The following is a 22,258-nucleotide window of genomic DNA, read 5'->3' on the forward strand; positions in this document are numbered from 1 at the left end:
AAAGTAATTCTTTTAAGAACCTGATTGATTTCAGTGTCCTGAAGACAAAGGGTCTGGTCTGTGCTCACATTGCTCAGGCAATTAGTTGGTATATTATTCTCAAGCCTCCCCAGGAAAGGGCATGAAGGGGCTTGGGGGGGTAGGGATTCCAAGTGACCTTTCCCTGAATTTTTGAGTAAATCACTTGGTGGTGGCAGCAATACCGCCCAAGGACAAGGAAAGGAATTTGTGCCTTGAGGAAGTTTTAACCTAAGCTGGTAGACAATAAGCTTAGAGGGTCTTTCATGCGGGTCCCCACACCTGTACTCCAGAGTTCAGAGTGTGTGTGTGTGTGTGTGTGTGTTGGGGAACCCTGACAACTGTGTTACAAACTCTCATGAGTCTTGCAATAGTTGATATTTTTCCCAAGCTGCAACTCATGGGGTCATTTCATTATGTGAGCATCTCAGCTTTCTTTCTTTCTTTCTTTCTTTCTTTCTTTCTTTCTTTCTTTCTTTCTTTCTTTCTTTCTTTCTTTCTTTCAATTAAGCTTTAAACCCTCATGGTTGAAGAGAAAAGCTTGAAAGTGTGACCCTAAAGATCAAATAAAAAGAATCCCAAATGTATTATTTTTTAAAATCTTGTGACTTTTAAGGCAATCTCATGATTTTCAGGGCCGAATGAGGTTTGAATGCCTGGGGCAGGCTATAACACTCTCAATGGTGACTTGATATGGGATACAGCGCATTGGACCCAACGTAAGGGAATTCCTTAGAATCATAGAATATCAGGGTTGGAAGGGACCTCAGGAGGTCATCGAGTCCACCCCCCATCCAAAGCAGGACCAATCCCCAACAAAATCGTCCAAAAGAACATGTGCTCCAAGTGAGGCACAAACTCACAACTTCAGCATTATAAGTCCTTAAACAATAGGGTCCATGGCAGTGAAAGAGCCCCAGATTGACTGGGAGCATTGCAGACCCATGTGTTGCTAGGCGAGGCTGCGTGCCAAGCAAGGTCCCAGGGCATTCCCACGGCACAGCCATGCGACCTCATACCTGTTCCCACACTGTCACTGTGTGAGGTCACAGCATGTTCCCATGGCACTGCCAGGTGAGGACACAGGCATGTCAGAGGGGTTATGTCCCTGGCACCCTAGGCTGCATGAGGTTATACCCCTCGGGGCCCCACGCAGCTGGAACCAAGGTCCTGTTCTGCGCCAATGAAAGCACTGGCCAGTCAGTCCAGGGCTCTGGTGCCCGCCTGCGCCAGCAACCAAAATGGCCGCCTGGGCCTCAGCCCCAGCTCAGGAGAGAGGCTCCCCGCCCCCTGCTGCCCACAACAAGCGTGGCGGCTGGAGAGTTGACGAGAGAACACCGTCACGTGCCCTACGGGTCGGGAAAGGGGCGAAGCAAGCGCGGGAGTAGGGACGGTTGCTACGGTTACGGAGGACGCGCCCCTGAAAGGCATCGTGTCACTGACTCGCTCCTCCCCGTCCCAGCCGTACGCGGTGAGCACCCCCCGCTCACGTCCCCGTACACCCGGGACCAGGGGTGGCCCCTTACCCTGCCCTGGGGTCTGCCTCCTTCATGTGCACCCGGCGGGGACCCCCCGGGAACTGCCCCCTCTGGGTATCCCCCTGCCCCGGGAACCGGCCTCCACCGGGTATCCCCGCCCCCACCCCGCCTATCCCCTGCCCTGGGAACTGCCCCCCCCAGCTGTCCCCCGCCCCCTCCTCCCGGGAACTGCCCCCTCTGGGTATCCCCCTGCCCCGGGAACCGGCCTCCACCGGGTATCCCCGCCCCCACCCCGCCTATCCCCTGCCCTGGGAACTGCCCCGCCCCAGCTGTCTGCCCCCTCCTCCCGGGAACTGCCCCCTCTGGGTATCCCCCTGCCCCGGGAACCGGCCTCCACCGGGTATCCCCGCCCCCACCCCGCCTATCCCCTGCCCTGGGAACAGCCCCCCCCAGCTGTCTCCTGCCCCCTCCTCCCGGGAACTGCCGCCTCTGGGTATCCCCTGACCTGGGAACTGCTGCCCCCCGCAGCTGTCCCCCACCCCTCTCCTCCTGGGAACTGCCCTCTCTGGGTATCCTCACCCCTCTATCCCCTGCCCTGGGAACTGCGGTCCCCACCAGGTATCCACTCCGCTCCTCCCCTTCCCCCGGGAACTCCCCCCCCCCGGCTATCCCCATCCCTGGGAACTGCCGCCTTCTTCCCCCCCTCCCTCCGCGGCTGTCCCCTCTCCCCCCACCCCAGGCCCTGGGAACTGCCTCTGGGTACCCCGTCCCTCCCTGCCTCACTGGCTATCCCCTGCCACAGGAACTTACCCTCCAACACACTGTGGGTATACCTTTCCCTTGCCCCTGCTCTGGGTATCCCTTTCCCTGGGACCTGCCCTTCTTTGGGGATCCCTTCATCCTACTCTCCCTCCATAGCTAGATCCATCACACAAACGTTTGACATGCTCCCCGTCCTGTACCATACTGGGTTTATGCTTTCCATAAGATGTTTTTCACTTTGAGCTTCACACTGAAGAAAACTGAACTGTAAAAAGTGTTTCTGTGATCAGTAAAACTCTGTGCATATTGTGATGTTTCAACATCCAGGTCTTGAATCTTGTTCGAACGTGTTGCTTCTGTGTATCATTTACATTATTTTGAATTTGATTAGCTGGGAGAGGGGGTACTTTTAGAGAAAGTAGAAGAGCTCACAACACAAGGAATAGTGCCTCTGAGAGCATAGCAAGAGGCTGTGCTGAATTACTGCAAAACAAAGCCCAGAAGAAAGAGTATTGGTATGTTTAATTTTTTTCATTCCTTATTTCTGCAGAGACATGGCTCTTCTTTCTGGACAGGCTAGTAAAAGAGGATCCCTTATACAGGCTCCACCTTTTGCCACTGAGGCATCTCTGTCCCCAATCAAACCGGTACAGATCACAGTGTTCGAGGGATGTGACCTGGTAAAGGCTTTTGAAATGTCTCAGCTTGTTTGTCATTAAATATATCTGCTTTAGTAAATGGGGCAGGCATGAATTTTTATACTGTAAACCCTTCAAAAACTTGGTATGAGAACACAACACTGAGCAATCTGTAATGACACCAGGACCTCAGCATAACCCATAGTTACACAGCATACCTCTCTGTTCCCCTGTAGTGGCTAATCCATATGTAGAGTAAAGGAGCTTGTTTTTTGGTCCAAAAATCTTGGGTTCAATCCCCATCGACAGCCCATCCAGGAATATTGCATTGCGTGAACATTAATTTGAAACGTGGCCTGCCATGCCTCCTCCTGTATTACTATCAGTATCTTTACAACAGAGTTTTCTAAGCAATGCACGATTGCTAACATGTTATTTTCTTTTTTGAGTTCCACACCCTTTTTTGAATTCCACACCCTCACCAACAAAATACAGAGACAAATACTTATAAAAAAATTTTTTTTTAAACCCCCTCCATTGTTTCCTGATATGTGGGAAGATTCTGATCTCAGTTACAGTAATGTAAATCTCAAATAACTCAATTGAAATTTGTGCCAGTTTACTAAAATCAAAATCTGACCATTAGTGAACTCTGTGTCACATTACATTCCTGGCTGTCCTTACTCTCGGGTTCTCACAGCGTATTTTTTGGTGGCCTCAGAGTGCAGCCACCAACTCTTGCTGGTGGCAGTACTGACACCTTTTCCTAACCTTATTTATTTTTCCTAAAGTTAATGAAGTAATATGCACATATATACATCCAAATCTTTGTAATTTATTTATGTAAGGTTTTGGGGTTTTGTTTTCAGACGCAATAATAAAAATAATGCAGTTATCTCTATTCTTTATTGGACCTAACAAAATAGAAACATAAATAAGATGCTTTGCACTTTATTGTCTTTTTATTATTGTTTCTTTTGCTTTTTTGGTAAAAGTGGTTGTCTGTATAACAATTCTGAAGTGAATTTAAAAATGCTTTGACATAATAGAAGTCCAAATAATAATGAAAAACATATTTGCGTGGCTTGGGTCTGAGAAGGGGAGGGAAGGCATGGCTGCGGCTGGCCGGGGCTCCTCTGGGCAGGTGGGGGGACTCGGGGCTTTGGCCAGCCTGGAGCGCCTCTGGATGAGGGGTGCTCTGGGCAGGTGGGGGGGGGAGACACTCAGGGCTTCTCCGGGTGGGGGCTTGTGGCTCCAGCTGCAGGGGGCGCAGGGAGCCTTGGGGTTCTGGCTGCCGTGGGGTAGGGGCGCGGTGGAAGGGGTGCAGTCGGCAGCTAGCCTCCACAAAGGGGGGGCTCCACCCGCTGCCCATGCACCCGCCGCTTTCCTCCTCACCCCCCGCCTGCCGCTTGCCTCCTGTGTCCCTCCTCAGTCCCCCACCCGCCACTCACCTCCTCTCACCCCCACACCCGCCACTCACCTCCTTACTCCCCTGCCACAGACACCCCTCTGCCCGCCGTGAGAATACCCCACTCACTCATGGCTCATTGCTCACCTCCTCCCTCCACCGCTCGCAGCCAGATTCTCCCCCCACACACACCTGCCTCCTCACCCTGCTGCTGGCTTGCCACTCGCCTCTTTACTCCTCCGCCAGGCTCTCCGCAGGCCCGCAGCTCACCTCCCCTCCCCACCCCCCCGCTCGGCCGCCTGCCTCTTGCCTCCTCATTTCCCCCACTCGCAGCCAGCCCCCTCTTCCCCCCTCCGCTGCCCACCTCCTCACCCTGCTGCTGGCTCACCGCTCACCTTCTCACCCCCACCCCTTGCCTCCTCTGCTAGCTCCTTAAGCCTTGTGTGTCCCACCTGTGTCTCTAGAGAGGCGGTGCATGCAGGAGCAACAGGGAGGAAGGGGATGGGGCTGATGTTTTCCCCCTCTCCCCCGAAACTGCCATTGCCACAGGGAAACCCCCCCTGGTGGCCACATGAGGCCATGGTGGCCACAGTTGAGAAACAGTAGTCTAGAGTAATTGTAACAACTCAAGAAAAAGACCTGGGTGCCACAGTGAACAGAACAATGAAAATCTCTGCTCATTATGTAGCAGCAGTTAGAAAAGCAAATAAAATGTTGGAATGCATCTAGCTATCTGTCTAGGCATTTATACCATAGTATCAAAATACCTCTCACGCATTCATTGATTTATCCTTGCTAAGTCTTTGTGCAGTAGGGAAATATAAAAAGGAATGAGATGGGAAATAATACTGAAAATATTATAATGTTATTTTATAAATCAGTGGTACAACCTGAACTGGAATACTTCAGTTCTGGTCACCCCCTCTCAAAAAGAAAATAGCAAGTACAGAGAGGGCTAAGAGATGGACAAAAAAACCCAAAATGTTAAGAGATATGTAAAAACTTCCAGATGAAGGTACATAGAAGAAATTTGGGAATGTGTAATTAGAGAGGAGATGAATAAGAGAGGACATGAGAAAGGAATACAGAATAATGAATGGTATAGAAACGGTAACTTCTATTTAGGCTTTCTCTTAATGGATTAATAGGGAGACATTTAATGAAACTGAAAAACAGGAAATTTAAAACTGATAAAATGATATATTGATTACACAATACACAATAAAATCATGGAACTCATTACCACGAGGTATCATTAGGCAAAATTGCTTAGCAGGATTCAAATAAAGATTTGGCTTATATGGATAAGCATTAAAGAAAAGTTTGGCGAGGATATCAACTTTTGTGTTTTAGGGCATAAGCCAACCTCTATCTTGAGAGGGTTAGGAAATTTTTTCCCCCTGTGTTGAGGTTATGTCATAATTGTCCACCTCATCATTTCTTGCACTGTCTTTGGAGGCATCTGCTCCTGGCCACTGTCAGAGAAAGGCTAGCAAGGTAGGTGGACTATTGGTCTGATATACTTTAGAATTTCCTATATTCCTGTGTTTAAGAACACTGGTAAACACATGCTAAAAACTGTACCCTTCTTGAAAGCTACTAAGGTAGAGTTAATGAATCCATAGAATCCAAATATTTCCAAAAAACTTGCTAAAATTCTCACTAGATTTCAAGGAGTTCTTTAGCTATACAGTATTCTAGAATTTCATATTAACACAGCCATGCCATTTGTGAGCTACCTCCTCAGTTGTTTACAAAAATCAGAACCTTTCTTGAAATTATTATTATTATGTTGCCCCTTTGGATGAAAGTCAGTGTAGTTATGCTTATCTCTCTTCATCCATGTTGATGAAGACTATTACTTCTAAATGCCCCTTCCACAGCTGGGTGCTAGTAACCTCTGGGGCGCTGCAGAGGGATAGAATGGAGAGAAGAGGGTGAAATCTCAGTGAGATTAGAACTTTTCCTCATAAACCCATTCTTGTATGTGGAGTAACTGAAAAAAAAACAAAAGGAGGACTTGTGGCACCTTAGAGACTAACCAATTTATTAGAGCATAAGCTTTCGTGAGCTACAGCTCACTTCTTCAGATGCATATCGTGGAAACTGCAGCAGGCTTTATATATACACAGAGAATATGAAACAATACCTATTCCCACCCCACTGTCCTGCTGGTAATAGCTTATCTAAAGTGATTTCCAGCACAAATCCAGGTTTTCTCACCCTCCACCCCCCCACACAAATTCACTCTCCTGCTGGTGATAGCCCATCCAAAGTGATAACTCTTTACACAATGTGCATGACAATTAAGCTGGGCTATTTCCTGCATAAATCCAGGTTCTCACATCCCCCCCACCCCCATACACACACAAACTCACTCTCCTGCTGGTAACAGCTCATCCAAACTGACCACTCTTCAAGTTAAAATCCAAGTTAAACCAGAACATCGGGGGGGGGGGGGTAGGAAAAAACAAGAGGAAACAGGCTACCTTGCATAATGACTTAGCCACTCCAAGTCTCTATTTAAGCCTAAATTAATAGTATCCAATTTGCAAATGAATTCCAATTCAGCAGTTTCTCGCTGGAGTCTGGATTTGAAGTTTTTTTGTTTTAAGATAGCGACCTTCATGTCTGTGATCGCGTGACCAGAGAGATTGAAGTGTTCTCCGACTGGTTTATGAATGTTATAATTCTTGACATCTGATTTGTGTCCATTTATTCTTTTACGTAGAGACTGTCCAGTTTGACCAATGTACATGGCAGAGGGGCATTGCTGGCACATGATGGCATATATCACATTGGTGGATGTGCAGGTGAACGAGCCTCTGATAGTGTGGCTGATGTTATTAGGCCCTGTGATGGTGTCCCCTGAATAGATATGTGGGCACAGTTGGCAACGGGCTTTGTTGCAAGGATAAGTTCCTGGGTTAGTGGTTCTGTTGTGTGGTATGTGGTTGTTGGTGAGTATTTGCTTCAGGTTGCGGGGCTGTCTGTAGGCAAGGACTGGCCTGTCTCCCAAGATTTGTGAGAGTGTTGGGTCATCCTTTAGGATAGGTTGTAGATCCTTAATAATGCGTTGGAGGGGTTTTAGTTGGGGGCTGAAGGTGACGGCTAGTGGCGTTCTGTTATTTTCTTTGTTAGGCCTGTCCTGTAGTAGGTAACTTCTGGGAACTCTTCTGGCTCTATCAATCTGTTTCTTTACTTCTGCAGGTGGGTATTGTAGTTGTAAGAAAGCTTGACAGAGATCTTGTAGGTGTTTGTCTCTGTCTGAGGGGTTGGAGCAAATGCGGTTGTATCGCAGAGCTTGGCTGTAGACGATGGATCGTGTGGTGTGGTCAGGGTGAAAGCTGGAGGCATGCAGGTAGGAATAGCGGTCAGTAGGTTTCCGGTATAGGGTGGTGTTTATGTGACCATTGTTTATTAGCACTGTAGTGTCCAGGAAGTGACAAAGGAGGTGCTGTTGTCGTCATGAATAGGTCGGAATATGAACAAGAGGCTGCTCGGCAGCTCTCCAACACGAGTTTCTACAAGCCATTACCCTCTGATCCCACTGAGAGTTACCAAAAGCAACTACAGCATTTGCTCAAGAAACTTCCTGAAAAAGCACAAGATCAAATCCGCACAGACACACCCCTGGAACCCCGACCTGGGATATTCTATCTACTACCCAAGATCCATAAACCTGGAAATCCTGGGCGCCCCATCATCTCAGGCATTGGCACCCTGACAGCAGGATTGTCTGGCTATGTAGACTCCCTCCTCAGGCCCTATGCTACCAGCACTCCCAGCTACCTTCGAGACACCACTGACTTCCTGAGGAAACTACAATCCATCGGTGATCTTCCTGATAACACCATCCTGGCCACTATGGATGTAGAAGCCCTCTACACCAACATTCCACACAAAGATGGACTACAAGCCGTCAAGAACACTATCCCCGATAATGTCACGGCTAACCTGGTGGCTGAACTTTGTGACTTTGTCCTTACCCATAACTACTTCACATTTGGGGACAATGTATACCTTCAGATCAGCGGCACTGCTATGGGTACCCGCATGGCCCCACAGTATGCCAACATTTTTATGGCTGATTTAGAACAACGCTTCCTCAGCTCTCGTCCCCTAAAGCCCCTACTCTACTTGCGCTATATTGATGACATCTTCATCATCTGGACCCATGGAAAAGAAGCCCTTGAGGAATTCCACCATGATTTCAACAATTTCCATCCCACCACCAACCTCAGCCTGGTCCAGTCCACACAAGAGATCCACTTCCTGGACACTACAGTGCTAATAAACAATGGTCACATAAACACCACCCTATACCGGAAACCTACTGACCGCTATTCCTACCTGCATGCCTCCAGCTTTCACCCTGACCACACCACACGATCCATCGTCTACAGCCAAGCTCTGCGATACAACCGCATTTGCTCCAACCCCTCAGACAGAGACAAACACCTACAAGATCTCTGTCAAGCTTTCTTACAACTACAATACCCACCTGCAGAAGTAAAGAAACAGATTGATAGAGCCAGAAGAGTTCCCAGAAGTTACCTACTACAGGACAGGCCTAACAAAGAAAATAACAGAACGCCACTAGCCGTCACCTTCAGCCCCCAACTAAAACCCCTCCAACGCATTATTAAGGATCTACAACCTATCCTAAAGGATGACCCAACACTCTCACAAATCTTGGGAGACAGGCCAGTCCTTGCCTACAGACAGCCCCGCAACCTGAAGCAAATACTCACCAACAACCACATACCACACAACAGAACCACTAACCCAGGAACTTATCCTTGCAACAAAGCCCGTTGCCAACTGTGCCCACATATCTATTCAGGGGACACCATCACAGGGCCTAATAACATCAGCCACACTATCAGAGGCTCGTTCACCTGCACATCCACCAATGTGATATATGCCATCATGTGCCAGCAATGCCCCTCTGCCATGTACATTGGTCAAACTGGACAGTCTCTACGTAAAAGAATAAATGGACACAAATCAGATGTCAAGAATTATAACATTCATAAACCAGTCGGAGAACACTTCAATCTCTCTGGTCACGCGATCACAGACATGAAGGTCGCTATCTTAAAACAAAAAAACTTCAAATCCAGACTCCAGCGAGAAACTGCTGAATTGGAATTCATTTGCAAATTGGATACTATTAATTTAGGCTTAAATAGAGACTTGGAGTGGCTAAGTCATTATGCAAGGTAGCCTGTTTCCTCTTGTTTTTTCCTACCCCCCCCCCCCCCAGATGTTCTGGTTTAACTTGGATTTTAACTTGAAGAGTGGTCAGTTTGGATGAGCTGTTACCAGCAGGAGAGTGAGTTTGTGTGTGTATGGGGGTGGGGGGGATGTGAGAACCTGGATTTATGCAGGAAATAGCCCAGCTTAATTGTCATGCACATTGTGTAAAGAGTTATCACTTTGGATGGGCTATCACCAGCAGGAGAGTGAATTTGTGTGGGGGGGTGGAGGGTGAGAAAACCTGGATTTGTGCTGGAAATCACTTTAGATAAGCTATTACCAGCAGGACAGTGGGGTGGGAATAGGTATTGTTTCATATTCTCTGTGTATATATAAAGCCTGCTGCAGTTTCCACGATATGCATCTGAAGAAGTGAGCTGTAGCTCACGAAAGCTTATGCTCTAATAAATTGGTTAGTCTCTAAGGTGCCACAAGTCCTCCTTTTCTTTTTGCGAATACAGACTAACACGGCTGTTACTCTGAAACCTGAAAAAAAAACCTTTCTTTCCCAAACAAGCATTCCTTAGCTCAACCACCTTCTGTGGACAGCTCTGGTTGTGAGCAGTTTGAAATCTGCCTTTTGCTTTAGAATAAAATAATTAACCTATTGTTGGTTTGTGTTTGGCAGAAAGGTGTCAAAGGAGACACTCCAGTGACCTATGTGCGTGCAGAGTATAACGGTGTTATCCTGGGTGACTCCCTGAAAATTGATGTTTCTTCAGATGGGACAGTGAAATATAACTTCACCACTAGCTTTGAATACAACTCTGATGGGCCAAACTCTCTAGATGACATCGCACACAAACCCTTATTCTGTAAGTAACTGTCACTCTAACTATCCATTCATATTTTCCCAGAATGAATCACTAGAGAATTGAAAGGAGCTCTGGCCGTGGGGAGCTCTCAATATTCCATCCCATCTGCTCCTAGCAGGAGTCACTCATTAGAGAATGGAGTAGAAGCATTGCTGTGGGGAACTCTCAGCGACAGTACTCTATTCTCATCCTCGTCCAGCAGGACTTGCTTGAGAATGAAGTCTGAGCACTGGCTGTGGGAAACGCTCAGCTACTCTATCCCCGTCAGTCACTGGGGAATCAAGTAGGAGTTCTGGTTAAGAGCTAATACACTTTTTAAGCATCCTGAATGATCTCACTGTTTCCAGCTGCTGTTTTAAGGGTGATTGAGAAACATCTCCAGATTCTATGTTTTTCCCCCCCCAGTGACTGTGATTGAAGTTTTACCAAAGGAGAAGAAGCAGAAGGAGGAAAAGACTGTGGCTCTTGGTCAGGCTGTTGTGGATCTTCTACCTCTGCTGGAAGGTGTAATGTAGAATTCATACTGTGTCCACATCCACCTCTTGCTCTCACAAAGCTTCTTCATTGTAGCTTCACTTCTGTTGACAAATAATATCTAGTGCTGTCTTTAGAAAGTTGGATTATATGGGGGGCAGATAGCACAGTTTTTCCATTGAGTGAGTGATTTCACTACAGGAAGGCTTCAGACTTTATGCTGATTCTGTCTTTGTTTCTTCACAGGACAGTGTTCATTTAGAGCAACAGTTCCACTGCATCCAATTCCTGGCTCTCCACTAGAGAGCTTTCACCCAGATGCCAAGGTATTTGGAATTTCCCAGGGCCATTCACTCAATAATTCAACTATGCAGCTATATGGTGCAATTTAAATCAAAAGCTATGAATATTTCTGGAACTATGACTCAGCCATATTGCAAATTATGTATACATTATGGCAATACATATAAAAATTTGGGGCCCTGTCCTTCTCCCATTGATTACAATAGGAGCAGGATTGGGTCCATAAACCCTAATATATGCTGTACAAAAAACTACATTGAAAGAGCATTAATGTTGCAAAGTGAAGCACTGACAAATCAGAAAATGGCCTCATTTAAGATGCCTGCATAACCTTAACTCTGTCCCTTTGTGCAAACAAAATATTACATGGTCTTTTATTATTTTATCGTATACTATTTTTACTACAGGATCCCTGCCTTATTCAGCACACTGGTTGAACAGTGTTCAGTGAATGAAGCAATGATACATAGTGAATTAGGAAGTGTGTCTAATTTTAATCCAAATTCTGTTTACAATTACCAGTGTAAATTCATTGAAATCAATGGACTTTAAATTTACACTGGTGTATCTAAAAACATATTTCTGCCATCAGTAGACAGGTCAATTGGTATGTAATAAATGAGGCAAGTGCCAATCACACTGAACAGTGAAGATAAATATTCAAAAGTTACTTCATTCACTGAATGCCATCCATCCTATATGTGATCTTGTGATTAAATACTGTGTAATAATGTATATAGATAAAGGGCTCAGTTGAGGTTGCTTGTGTTAACTGTGGCATCTCCTGAATATTGAGTGATTCATTTTGCATCCTTAATGATCTTTCAACACAGCTAAGTTTTATTTAACTTTTCATTTGTTTATTAAGCAGTGACTGTGAGAGACATGGTCCCTGTCCTGAGAAGCTTACATTCTAAATAGAGAAACATTACAATTTGGACACAAATCATTTAATTGCCATAAGATTCATTTAGCACACAGTAATGCCCATTTGTTCTTCATTTGAATCAATGAATAAAATAATATTATAGATTTCTAGCTTAGGCAGACCTCTACTCATTTCCTCTGCAAAGACAGATGCATGTAACTGTTTAATAACTTCGCTGTTTCCAGTGGAATGTCACTTCAGTTTGCTCTTGTTTTGCAGTGTAGCCTTGAAGTGTCAGTGTCCATCCAAGAGCCCCTGCTTTCTGTATCGAAACTTTCAGGTGGCAACCTCCTCAGGGTTACATTGGAGGCTGCTTATTCTGTCCCTGAAGTGTTTGTTCCCACAGGACCCCAGCAAAACTACATGGTTTGCTTGCAAGTACCAACTGTTGGAGAGGTGGGGAACTGTCAATGAACTCTTTGTACATGTCCCAGATAGATCTTTGCTTCTGTGGTTGTGGTTTCTAAGATGTTAATCTGCATGAGTAATGAATGCCTATGCCTATTATGTGAGTATGTCCAACCGTTTCTGTGGCCACATAACTATATTGATATTTGTCAATGATTTTTCAGCTGTTTGTGTATGTATATTTCTGTGACTTAGATCAAGCCCATTGCTGCCTGGTCTATGCGTCTCCATGGCAACTCCCATGTGCATGTGTGTTGAAATGGGTGGGATTTTCCTGTCTCTGTCAGTTCATGCAGTTTGATGCTTATACTTTGTAGCTTCTATACCTGTGTGGGCTGGAGCATGTTTTCCCAGCTGTGTTGCTATAATGCTGCTTTTTACTTGTTGGTCACACTTCACTATAGTGTTTACTTGCTTTTGCTCAGACCTCTGAATGAAAATCCTCTTCCTCTCTATCTCTCTAGAAAGAGTACCCCTTGATGTTCAAGAACGGTATCCTGAAGCTTGGTGGGGAAAAAGAGCCAATACCCCGGCCAAAAAAATGGCCCATTAGCAACATCCTGGCACCAGGAGCTCAAAACATTCCAGGCTCTTTTATTGTTGGTGGCCCCTATGAGGAGGAGGATGGAGAGCTCAACAAAACAGAGGTGAGGAAGAAATGACCTTGAAGCAGCCGGGAGAGAGCCCGAGTGCGTAGCAAAACTAATGACTGAAGACCTACTTTAAAAGATACAAAACAGGAGAAATGGGAAGCAAGGTCTGGAGGAGGAGACCTGGTGCTTGTCCAAGCACCATCACAAGCCAGGCTGCTGGTGACACAAATAAATCTAACTTTAATTGGCCCCAGAACTGTAGTAACCGTTACTAACTCATTTTGTTCACCTGCTGATTGTTTCTGAGTGGAGTCGAATTCTGCAATAAGTTCTCCCCTTGGAGGAGATAAGCATTTCACTGCTAGGCTAGGCACTGCCCATCCGTTGGAACACAGTGTACTCTGTCAGGGTGTGATTTGAACATCTGACTCTTTCTCCTAGGACAGGGAATTTAGGATTCAGGCAGAGAGCATAAAAAAGAGAATTGTTTGGGACTTGGAAAGACGCTGTTACCTGGACCCTCCAGCAGTACTCAGGTAAGAAAACAAAGGAAAATTCCCTGGGCAAAAAGTGATGGGGATGGGGAAGAACATATGAATTTCCAGACTGTGTGAGCCCTATGATTCATCTATTTCAGTATCTGTCTCTGGCAGTGACCAGCACCAAGTGCTTTTGAGGAAGGCACAATAGACCCCACTATAGATGTGGGGTAATCTGCCTAATCCCTCATAGAGCTTGTTTTAAATCCTGAAGCATGAGGTTTTATATCCCTTTCAGTACTTATAATAGTGAATGCTAAAAAAATTAAAAGTCTGGATATTTCTGTTTATCCATATAAATATCCAGTCCCACTGAATCTTGCTAAGTTTTTGACCTCAGTGTCATACTGTCACAATGAGTTCCATAGTCCAGTTATACATTATGTGTAGAAGTATTTTCTTGTATCTGTTTTGAATTTGCTACTTTTCAATTTCATTGAATGTTCCCTTTGTTTTTGAGCTATAAGACAGGAAGAATGGACATGCTTACTCTACCTTCTCTATAATTCATTATTTTAAACTTTTGTCATATCTGCTCTTATTAATCTCTTTTCTAAAGTAAAGGGGAGAAAAGAAAGAAAAACTCCAACATGTTTCAGACTAATTTGACAGTTAATAATAGATCTATATCAAATGTGCCATAGATGCAGATGGCATTGTACAGTGAATAAAATGTGCCAAACAAATGAGAGTCACAGCCCCAAAATGCTTGTTTTCTAAAGTCACAAAATGGTTTGTTCTGTCCAGTGCAAAGGGTCCCGAACAAACAGAGTGGAGTTTGGTCTTTATAGTTGGATGCTTTTCAGGAGGGGGAAGGTGGTTATATTCAGGAGTGTTTTGAAAGAGAGGGAGGACTTGGCTCACATTAAATGGAAGGCTATTCCAGGCATAACAAATAGCATTAAAGAAGACATAAGATATCATCTGTTATAATGAACTTTCCTCTTTAAACCTGACTAGCTCTCTCCCTGCCCTAAGTGATCATCCTAGCTTATCAACAGAAAACTATCCTGATGCAAAGATAGGAGGAATAGTAAGAGGCCATCATGGCTGCATTGGGAGTTCTTTAATGACCTGAAAATCAAAAAGGAATCCTAAAAAGTGGAAACCTGGACCAATTGCTAAAGATGAGTGTAAAAGAATAGCAGAAGCATGTAGGGACAAAATCAGAAAGGCTAAGGCACAAATTGAGTTATGCCTAGCAAAGGTCATAAAAGGCAAGAAGAGGTTCTATAATACATTAGAGGCAAGAGAAAGGTGAAGGAAAGTGTAGGTCCACTACTTGGTGGGGAAGGAGAGCTAATGGACAACACAAAAAAAGCTGAGGTGTTTAATGTTTTTTTGCTTCAGTCTTCCCTAAAACATTAATTATGACCAGATGCTTAACACAGTTAATATTAACAACAAGGTGGAAGGAACACAAGACAGAATAGGGAAAGAACAGGTTAAAGAATATTTAGGTAAATTAGATCTATTCAAATCATCAGGGCCTGACAAAATGCACCCCTAGGGTACTCAAGGAACTAGGTGGAGCCATAGGCACCGACTTCCCCTCTGCCCCGTGAGTGCTTGACACCCCCCTCACCCCAGCCCCATCCCTGCCGCCCCTGCACCACCCTTGCCCCGCCCCAATTCCACCCCCTTCCCTCAAGTCCCCACCCCTGCCCCACCTCTTTACCACTTCCTCCCCTGAGCATGCCACATCCCCACTCCTCCTCCTCCCTCCTGGAAAGTCCTAAGCGCCGCCAAACAACTGTTAAGTGGTGGGCGGGAAGCGCTGGGAGGGGAAGGGGGAAGGGTGGGGATGCGGCGCGCTTGGGGGAGGAAGAGGTGAGGAGAGGGTGGAGGCGGGGAGAGCTTGGCTGCCGGTGGGTACGGAGCCCCTGCTAATTTTTCCCCATGGGTGCTGCAGCCCCACAGCACCCATGGAGTCGGCGCCTATGGATGAAGCAGTCTCGGAACCATTAACAATTATCCTCAAGAACTCATGGAGAATGTGTGAGATCCCAGAGGAGTAGAGAAGAACAAACAAAGTACCGATCTTTAAAAAGAGGAAGAAAAAGGACCCAGGGAATTATAAACCAGTCAGCCTAACTTTGATACCAGGAAAGATACTGGAACAAATTATTAAATAATCCATTTGTAAGCACCTAGAATTTGTGGATGACACTAGGCTAGCAGGGGTTGCAAGCACTTTGGAGGACAGGATTAGACTTAAAAACAGTCTTGAGAATTGTTCAGAATCAACAAGATGAAATTCAGTAAAGACAAGTGCAAGGTGCTACACTTACACACAACTACAAAATGGGGAATAGCTGGCTAGGCAGTAGTGCTGCTGAAAAGGATCTGGGGGTTATACTGGGTCACGTTGACTGTGAGCCAACTATAGATGCAGTTGTAAAAAAACTTAATATCATGCTGGGCTGTATTAACCAGAGTGTCATAAGTATGACCTGGGAAGTAACTGTTCTATTCTACTCAATGCTGGTGAGGCCTCTCCTGGAGTACTGTGGCCAATTCTGGGTGCCACACTTTAAGAAGGACATGGACAAGTTGGAGAAGGTCCAGAGGACAGTAACAAAAATGATAAAAGGTTTAGAAAACCTGACCTATGAGGAACAGTTTAAAAAAACCTGGGCATGTTTAGTCTTAAGAAAAGAAGACTGAGAGGGAGCCTGATAACAGTCTTCAAGTATATTAACGACTGGTGTAAAGAGGCCAGTGAGCAATTGTTCTCCATATCCATTTGAAGGTAGGACAAGAAGTAATGGGCTTAATCTGCAACAAAGGAGATTTAGATTAGATATTAGCAAAAACTTTCAACTATAAGGATAGTTAAGTACAGGAATAGGCTACCAAGAGAGTTTGTGGAATCCCTAGAAGTTAGACAAACACCTTTCAGGGATGGCTTAGGTATACTTGGTCCTGCCTCAGCTCGGGATGATGGACTAGGCGACCTCTCAAGGTCCCTTCCAGCCCTACATTTCTGCGATTCTATCCTGTGATTCTATTCTTTGTGATTTTTACAGCTGAATGCTGTGATAGCACAGCCAAAGCACTGCGATTTACGATGGAGAATGAGCCATAAGAGCTGATGAACTCTTAAGGAATAACATTCCTGTTTTCATGCAGCTGTCCCTGCTAATAAAAACTGAAAGTTAGTATAGAACATTTCACTGGGGGCATTGGTAGATTTTTTTTTTTAAAGAAAAGTATTCTACCAGTTTTTCTTTCCATAGAGCTTACTGTAAATGTGTAGCCTCACTTTCCCTAAGTGGCACAAGCTAATCTCTGGACTGTTTTTCTATGTCTCAATTGTCTCATTTGGTGTGGCAGCTTACAGAAGCGCATTGCAGAATGCCGGTACTGGCCAGTGGAGATTACCAGGGTCCCTATGGTTACTTCCACCAAAGGGAAATCTAGCAAATTAGACAAGGTAAATATGCCTAGAGGTTTGTGTATGTGCGTATGATTGTATTTTGGTGCTATTTTCCATCAGAGGTTCTGCTAAGCTAAGAACAGTTTCCAAATGGCAGAGGTGAGTTAGGGAGAGCTAGAGGCTTTGGTAATGGAGTAATAAGCCTTACAGAGCTGTCAAACAAATAGCAAGGTTTCAAGTTACAACACAGAACTATCTTGTTAGTGCTCTTTAGTGACAGGTTTCAGAGTAGCAGCCGTGTTAGTCTGTATCCACAAAAAGAAAAGGAGTACTTGTGGCACCTTAGAGACTAACAAATTTAATTGAGCATAAGCTTTCATGAGCTACAGCTCACTTCATCAGATGCATTCACTGGAAAATACAGTGGGGAGATTTATATACATAGAGAACATGAAACAATGGGTGTTACCATACACACTGTAACGAGAGTGATCAGGTAAGATGAGCTATTTTACCAGCAGGAGAGCGGGGCTGGGGGGTGGGGAGGGGGACGTAACCTTTTGTAGTGATAATCAAGATGGGCCATTTCCAGCAGTTGACAAGAATGCAGACGTCCTCCTTTTCTTTTTTTAGTACCATGGCAACTGAAGAGGGATTACTTGAGAAAGTAACTGCTTGGGAAAGTGATTAGCTGATCTTTCCTTTGGCCAAGATGTTCCTTGAGCACCTCTCAGATGTTCAGGATCCTAAACTGGCCATATGATTTTGCAGCAATGACTATGTTCTCCTTGCCCCATACAGGACACTAAGCTCCTCATAACTCTAGCAAGACATTCTGTTTCCTAATCAGATGGTGAGTGCCTTTAGAGGCTTATATTTTTGAGTGCCACGGTACAGCCCACCAGGAACAGAGCACTTGGCTTCACTAAGAAAATGTGTCCTTGACCTGCAGAGATTGGAATAATATTGGGTATGGAAGGACTACAGCATATTCTTTCAAGCTGACATAGCTTTATGCCAGCTGGGGAAACTTCATAGACAGGACACCATTGATATAACTTTATTTTATTAGGAATTGGTGCAGTACGCAGAAGCCTGCAGTGATGGCCTAAAAACCTTGCAAAGAACAGTCCTGATAAGTCATTTAGCTAACTCATGCCTGGTCTTGTTTGCCTTTCCAGGGAGATGATGATGGACAGATTTTCTTCCATGGCGTGGCATACGTCAACATGGTGCCTTTGCTGTACCCTGGTGTGAAGCGCATACGAGGAGCTTTCCGTGTATTTGCATATCAAGACAGTGAGGTGTTTGGGAAGGTGAGAATGGGCTTGTACTGTACACTGCAGTACAATCTCCTCGTCCATCTATGTTCATGCGTCACATGTTTGGGAGCAGTCAGGGCTATCAGAATGGTACTTTAGGTTTGCCTTTACAATAAAGCTGGCTCTGAGGCTTCACTGGATTTCCAAGTGCTCCAGGGAGAAGTAATAAGACAAGCTTATTGGAGCAGTTTCCTAAAAGAGCAGATTTATTTCCTAAGCCATAGTATGAGGCAGACATCCTGAGCAATGGGTTTTGGGGATTGAAGGGACCCTTAGGACATGACTTTTCTGCGCTCCTTTCTCTGGCAGCAGCTAATCAGTGTTGTAAAAATCCTCCTTCCCCCTTATGGTAGGTGTTTTCCCACCACTTCCTAGTGAGGCAGGTCCTCCCTAGGAAAATTTAGTGGTTACTGGATCAGTGTAGTTACCAATAGGGATGCTCAAAAGGTTTTAATTTAAATAAAAGGACCACATTGAGGTTGTAATTCATACAGTTTTTTCTGTTTTAGTTTCTCTTCTCCCCTTCACCCCAACCATGTTATTTAGGCAAATATTAACATTCATGTTTCCCACAGTAATAATAGAATGTTGAACTTGTTTCCATCTTTGTCCCAAAGCAGGAGAGACGCACACACACAGGAAAGTAATTTGGTTTTACTGGTCCCCTCGTTCACCTTAACTGTTGACTGAGGATCATAAATATCCCAGGTGCAGTCTAGTAGCTGGACCTGGATGAAAACACCAGCCCTTTCCTGTGTGAGTCACACAAACTTTGTCCTTCTAGGAGATGTATTATTGAAAAGCAGGTCCAGGCAGACAGCTTTCCTTTAGTCTCTGCTCTCCACAATATCCCAGCAGTGCTTTGGTGATGTCTTCTTTCCCATATGGTACTCCTCCCCGGGTCACAATTATAAAAATACATTGTAACTTGCAAATAAAACAACACATGCTCTCTCTGTCTCTCACATTCTCATTTCCTGGTCTCCTTAATGCCATGGGCTGGACCTTATGCTTGATGAGAGCTGTTGTCCAGATGATGTAGCTAATTCAAACCAACCTAAGTTATTGCACTAACCATAGCTTTTAAATAGGTGCTAAACTGCACGTGATGTAACCCTCCTATGCAGAGATAAAGTGTTATTTGAAAAGGCAACCTCTGAAAAATGTTTAGTGATAATTTAATGATTCATTGCTGTGCTCTAGCATGTGAAGGGTTGAGGCAAGAAAGGTGATGTCCAGTCCATCAATCTGCATTTCTTTTTTTGCCTCAATTTTATAATTTCCTTCTTTTTCAGACTAAGTGTCTATTCAGCATTTTACGTGATCTTGGGCATCAAGCCAATCTGAACAAATTAGGGCCAGTGATCGCAGCAGCCAGCTCCCCTCATTCAAAAGCTATTCCCAGTAGGAACCAGAAAGAGGATAAAATGACCAAAGAGAAGGATGTTCTAAGAAAGGTAAGTGTAAGTTCAGACCTCACTGAAAATGCCAAGGTCAGGGCAAGCTGCAAAAGGGAGAGCAAATACACCCAAAGCTGGTGATTAACACTGAAGTTAAGCTCATCAACCAGTCACAAACTGTACTTCTGATCCCCCGACACTGGTTATCAAGAAGCTAAAAAAGAAATCACACAGCCCCTTTAGTGCATTCCAGTTCTCTGGCTCCCAATCAGCACCTAAGTCCAGTATAGTGAGAAGTTATTTAAAAAACTCCACTCACGATATAAAACGTTCTTCTGACCCCAAAGGGTCAGCCACGTTACCAGGTCAGTATAGGTTTGGTTCTTAACCGAAATACTACGCTGCCAGCCAATCCTTTAGTGTCTAAAACTAAAAGTTTGTCATAAAGAAAAAAAAAAGAACAAGAAGAGAGTTGTTAAATGGTAAAGCACTCAGATACATACAGAGACTTCAAAGTCCATATATCAGGTTCTTAGCAATATTGATGAGATTGCTGGCTTGAAAGTCCCTCTGGAACACATCCACAGCTGGATGGGTCATTCAGTCCTTTGTTCAGAGCTTCATTTGTAGAAAAGTTACTCGAGGGTAAGAAGCAGGAATGAAGACAAAATGGAGAAGATGCAGCTGCCTTTTATATTCTTTTGCCATGTGGCTTGTACTTTTTGTGTCCCAAACACAAGCTTCACAGCACATGGCATGGAAAAGCCTCAGAGTTTTCTGTCTACCGGTGTGCCCCTACATGCCTTGCTATCTCATAAGGTGTATCCCTTGCCTTCTTTCAATGAGTCAGTTGTATAGCTGATGACCCTTGATGGGCCATTGAACAAGCTGGGCAGGGCTGATGCCAATCTGTCTGGGGGTGTTACCCAGATACACAGCACAAGTTTGGAAATAACAGATATACCCTACATATCTATAACTCACCATACAAAGGTGATGCAAACATATAAACAAGATTATCTACTTGGCAAATTATAGTATTTTCACAGATACCTTACATTGCATATCTGGTCAGATTCCTTGCAATTTTATAATATGGTATCAGTAATAATCAGTAATACATTAATCTTGAGCACTACACATTTGAGAATTATTAGATTCAAGATGATTTGTCATTTCCAGTGTATGCAGCAGATAAATCTGCGGCAAAATATTACCACTTTTAAATCACATCTTTGTTCATTGTTTTTATATTCTGTGCTAAAAGTAAACCCTATGATGACTGTTACAGGGTAATCATTTTTGTGCATTTGGTAGCACATTGTGTAAAGTCAGTTTAATGGTTTTTCCCATTAAAAAGATGCTGCAAACTGTATGGTCTGCTGTGCTGGGTGCTGCTGAATCTAGGCTATCTGGCACAGTAGACCACTGAGTAAAGAGGTCAAGGTGGGAGGGGGACACCCTGACATAAGCCATCCTCTAGGTCTCTGCAGGCATTTTGTATGCTCTTGTGCTAGTCTTCAGAGAACTAAAATCTCAAAATATGTAAAGAATATGAATTTTTTTTCATGTATTGAGCCTAGCATATCGCAGGGACACTTGTCTTGCAGGCTGTTGTCTCCACCGCTGGGCAATGAAGTTAAAGCAAATTTCTCTTTCATCTCAGGCCACAAATACAGTGTTTGTTGTCAAAAATGTCCATTTGGGGTCTCTTGCTTGTCCATCTATAAACACAATGTTTGACTAACAAATAAAAAAAAACCCAAACAAAAAAATTTGATTTAGTTGGGGATTGGTCCTGCTTTGAGCAGGGGGTTGGACTAGATGACCTGAGGTCCCTTCCAACCCTGATATTCTATGATTCTATGATATCACAAAGCGTCCCACATATTAGATGCTGCGTCAGTTTGTATAAGAGAAAGCAGGTTTGCGGAGCTCAGAAACTTGGAAACGTTGCATGTTATAGGACAGAAGGGAGGCAGGGGGCCAGCTAGTATTCCTTCTTCCTGAATGAAAAATCATCATCACTCTGAATTTCCTAATACATGATGCATGAACCAAATCTAACATTGAGAATGGCATGGCTATTTAATATTTATGGCTTTCAAAACTGTAGCATGGTAAGCAGGTAATAAACCTCTGTTTTACTGCTCTCTTGGTGTCACAGGGACTGGATTAATTTTGGGAAGTGTGAGGATCTTTGAATACTGAACAATATAGGCCTTCTTTCTCTTGCTAGATGTCCACTACGCTAAAATCTCAGATGTCAGAGAGTGCTATAGAAACTGAAGCAACAGTGTGTCAGAACCTGGAAGGACAGGTAAGTGTGTGCTTTAAACAGATGGAAAGAATCTGTAGACTGTCATTGTGTAAGTTCCCATAGCCCAGATTCCAACATCATCTACATAATTGACTTCTGCTAGGAGAGCTGAGGACTGGGGACTTTCATCTCTTTTGCAGCTACCACAGTGAGATCTCTCCAGTGACATCTGTGCACACATTATCGTTCAAGTGGGTCAAAAATATCGGGG

The 22,258-nt window shown here is 44.5% G+C and overlaps 1 protein-coding gene across 4 annotated transcripts in view; it reads left to right on the forward strand.

Moving 5' to 3' along the window:
* The first annotated feature begins 1,427 nt into the window (after positions 1 to 1,427).
* CFAP70 (cilia and flagella associated protein 70) overlaps positions 1,428 to 22,258 on the forward strand; it is a 43,313-nt gene continuing 22,482 nt past the window's right edge. For 2 of the 4 annotated variants that reach the window (XR_012161171.1, XM_073362609.1), the window contains exons 1-11: positions 2,408 to 2,938; positions 10,195 to 10,381; positions 10,787 to 10,885; positions 11,102 to 11,181; positions 12,306 to 12,482; positions 12,959 to 13,141; positions 13,529 to 13,623; positions 16,963 to 17,062; positions 18,187 to 18,321; positions 19,623 to 19,784; positions 21,967 to 22,047. Coding sequence is in view for 3 of the 4 variants with exons in the window: in XM_073362609.1 (XP_073218710.1) it covers positions 2,813 to 2,938; positions 10,195 to 10,381; positions 10,787 to 10,885; positions 11,102 to 11,181; positions 12,306 to 12,482; positions 12,959 to 13,141; positions 13,529 to 13,623; positions 16,963 to 17,062; positions 18,187 to 18,321; positions 19,623 to 19,784; positions 21,967 to 22,047 (1,425 nt within the window). In the remaining variant the exon portion in view is untranslated. Of the gene's footprint in view, positions 1,490 to 2,407; positions 2,939 to 10,194; positions 10,382 to 10,786; positions 10,886 to 11,101; positions 11,182 to 12,305; positions 12,483 to 12,958; positions 13,142 to 13,528; positions 13,624 to 16,962; positions 17,063 to 18,186; positions 18,322 to 19,622; positions 19,785 to 21,966; positions 22,048 to 22,258 lie in introns of those variants that run through there. The other 2 variants (XM_073362608.1, XM_073362610.1) reach the window with 2 other exon arrangements.

Source organism: Lepidochelys kempii, chromosome 10 (assembly GCF_965140265.1).
Source record: "Lepidochelys kempii isolate rLepKem1 chromosome 10, rLepKem1.hap2, whole genome shotgun sequence".
Lineage (NCBI taxonomy): Eukaryota > Metazoa > Chordata > Testudines > Cheloniidae > Lepidochelys > Lepidochelys kempii.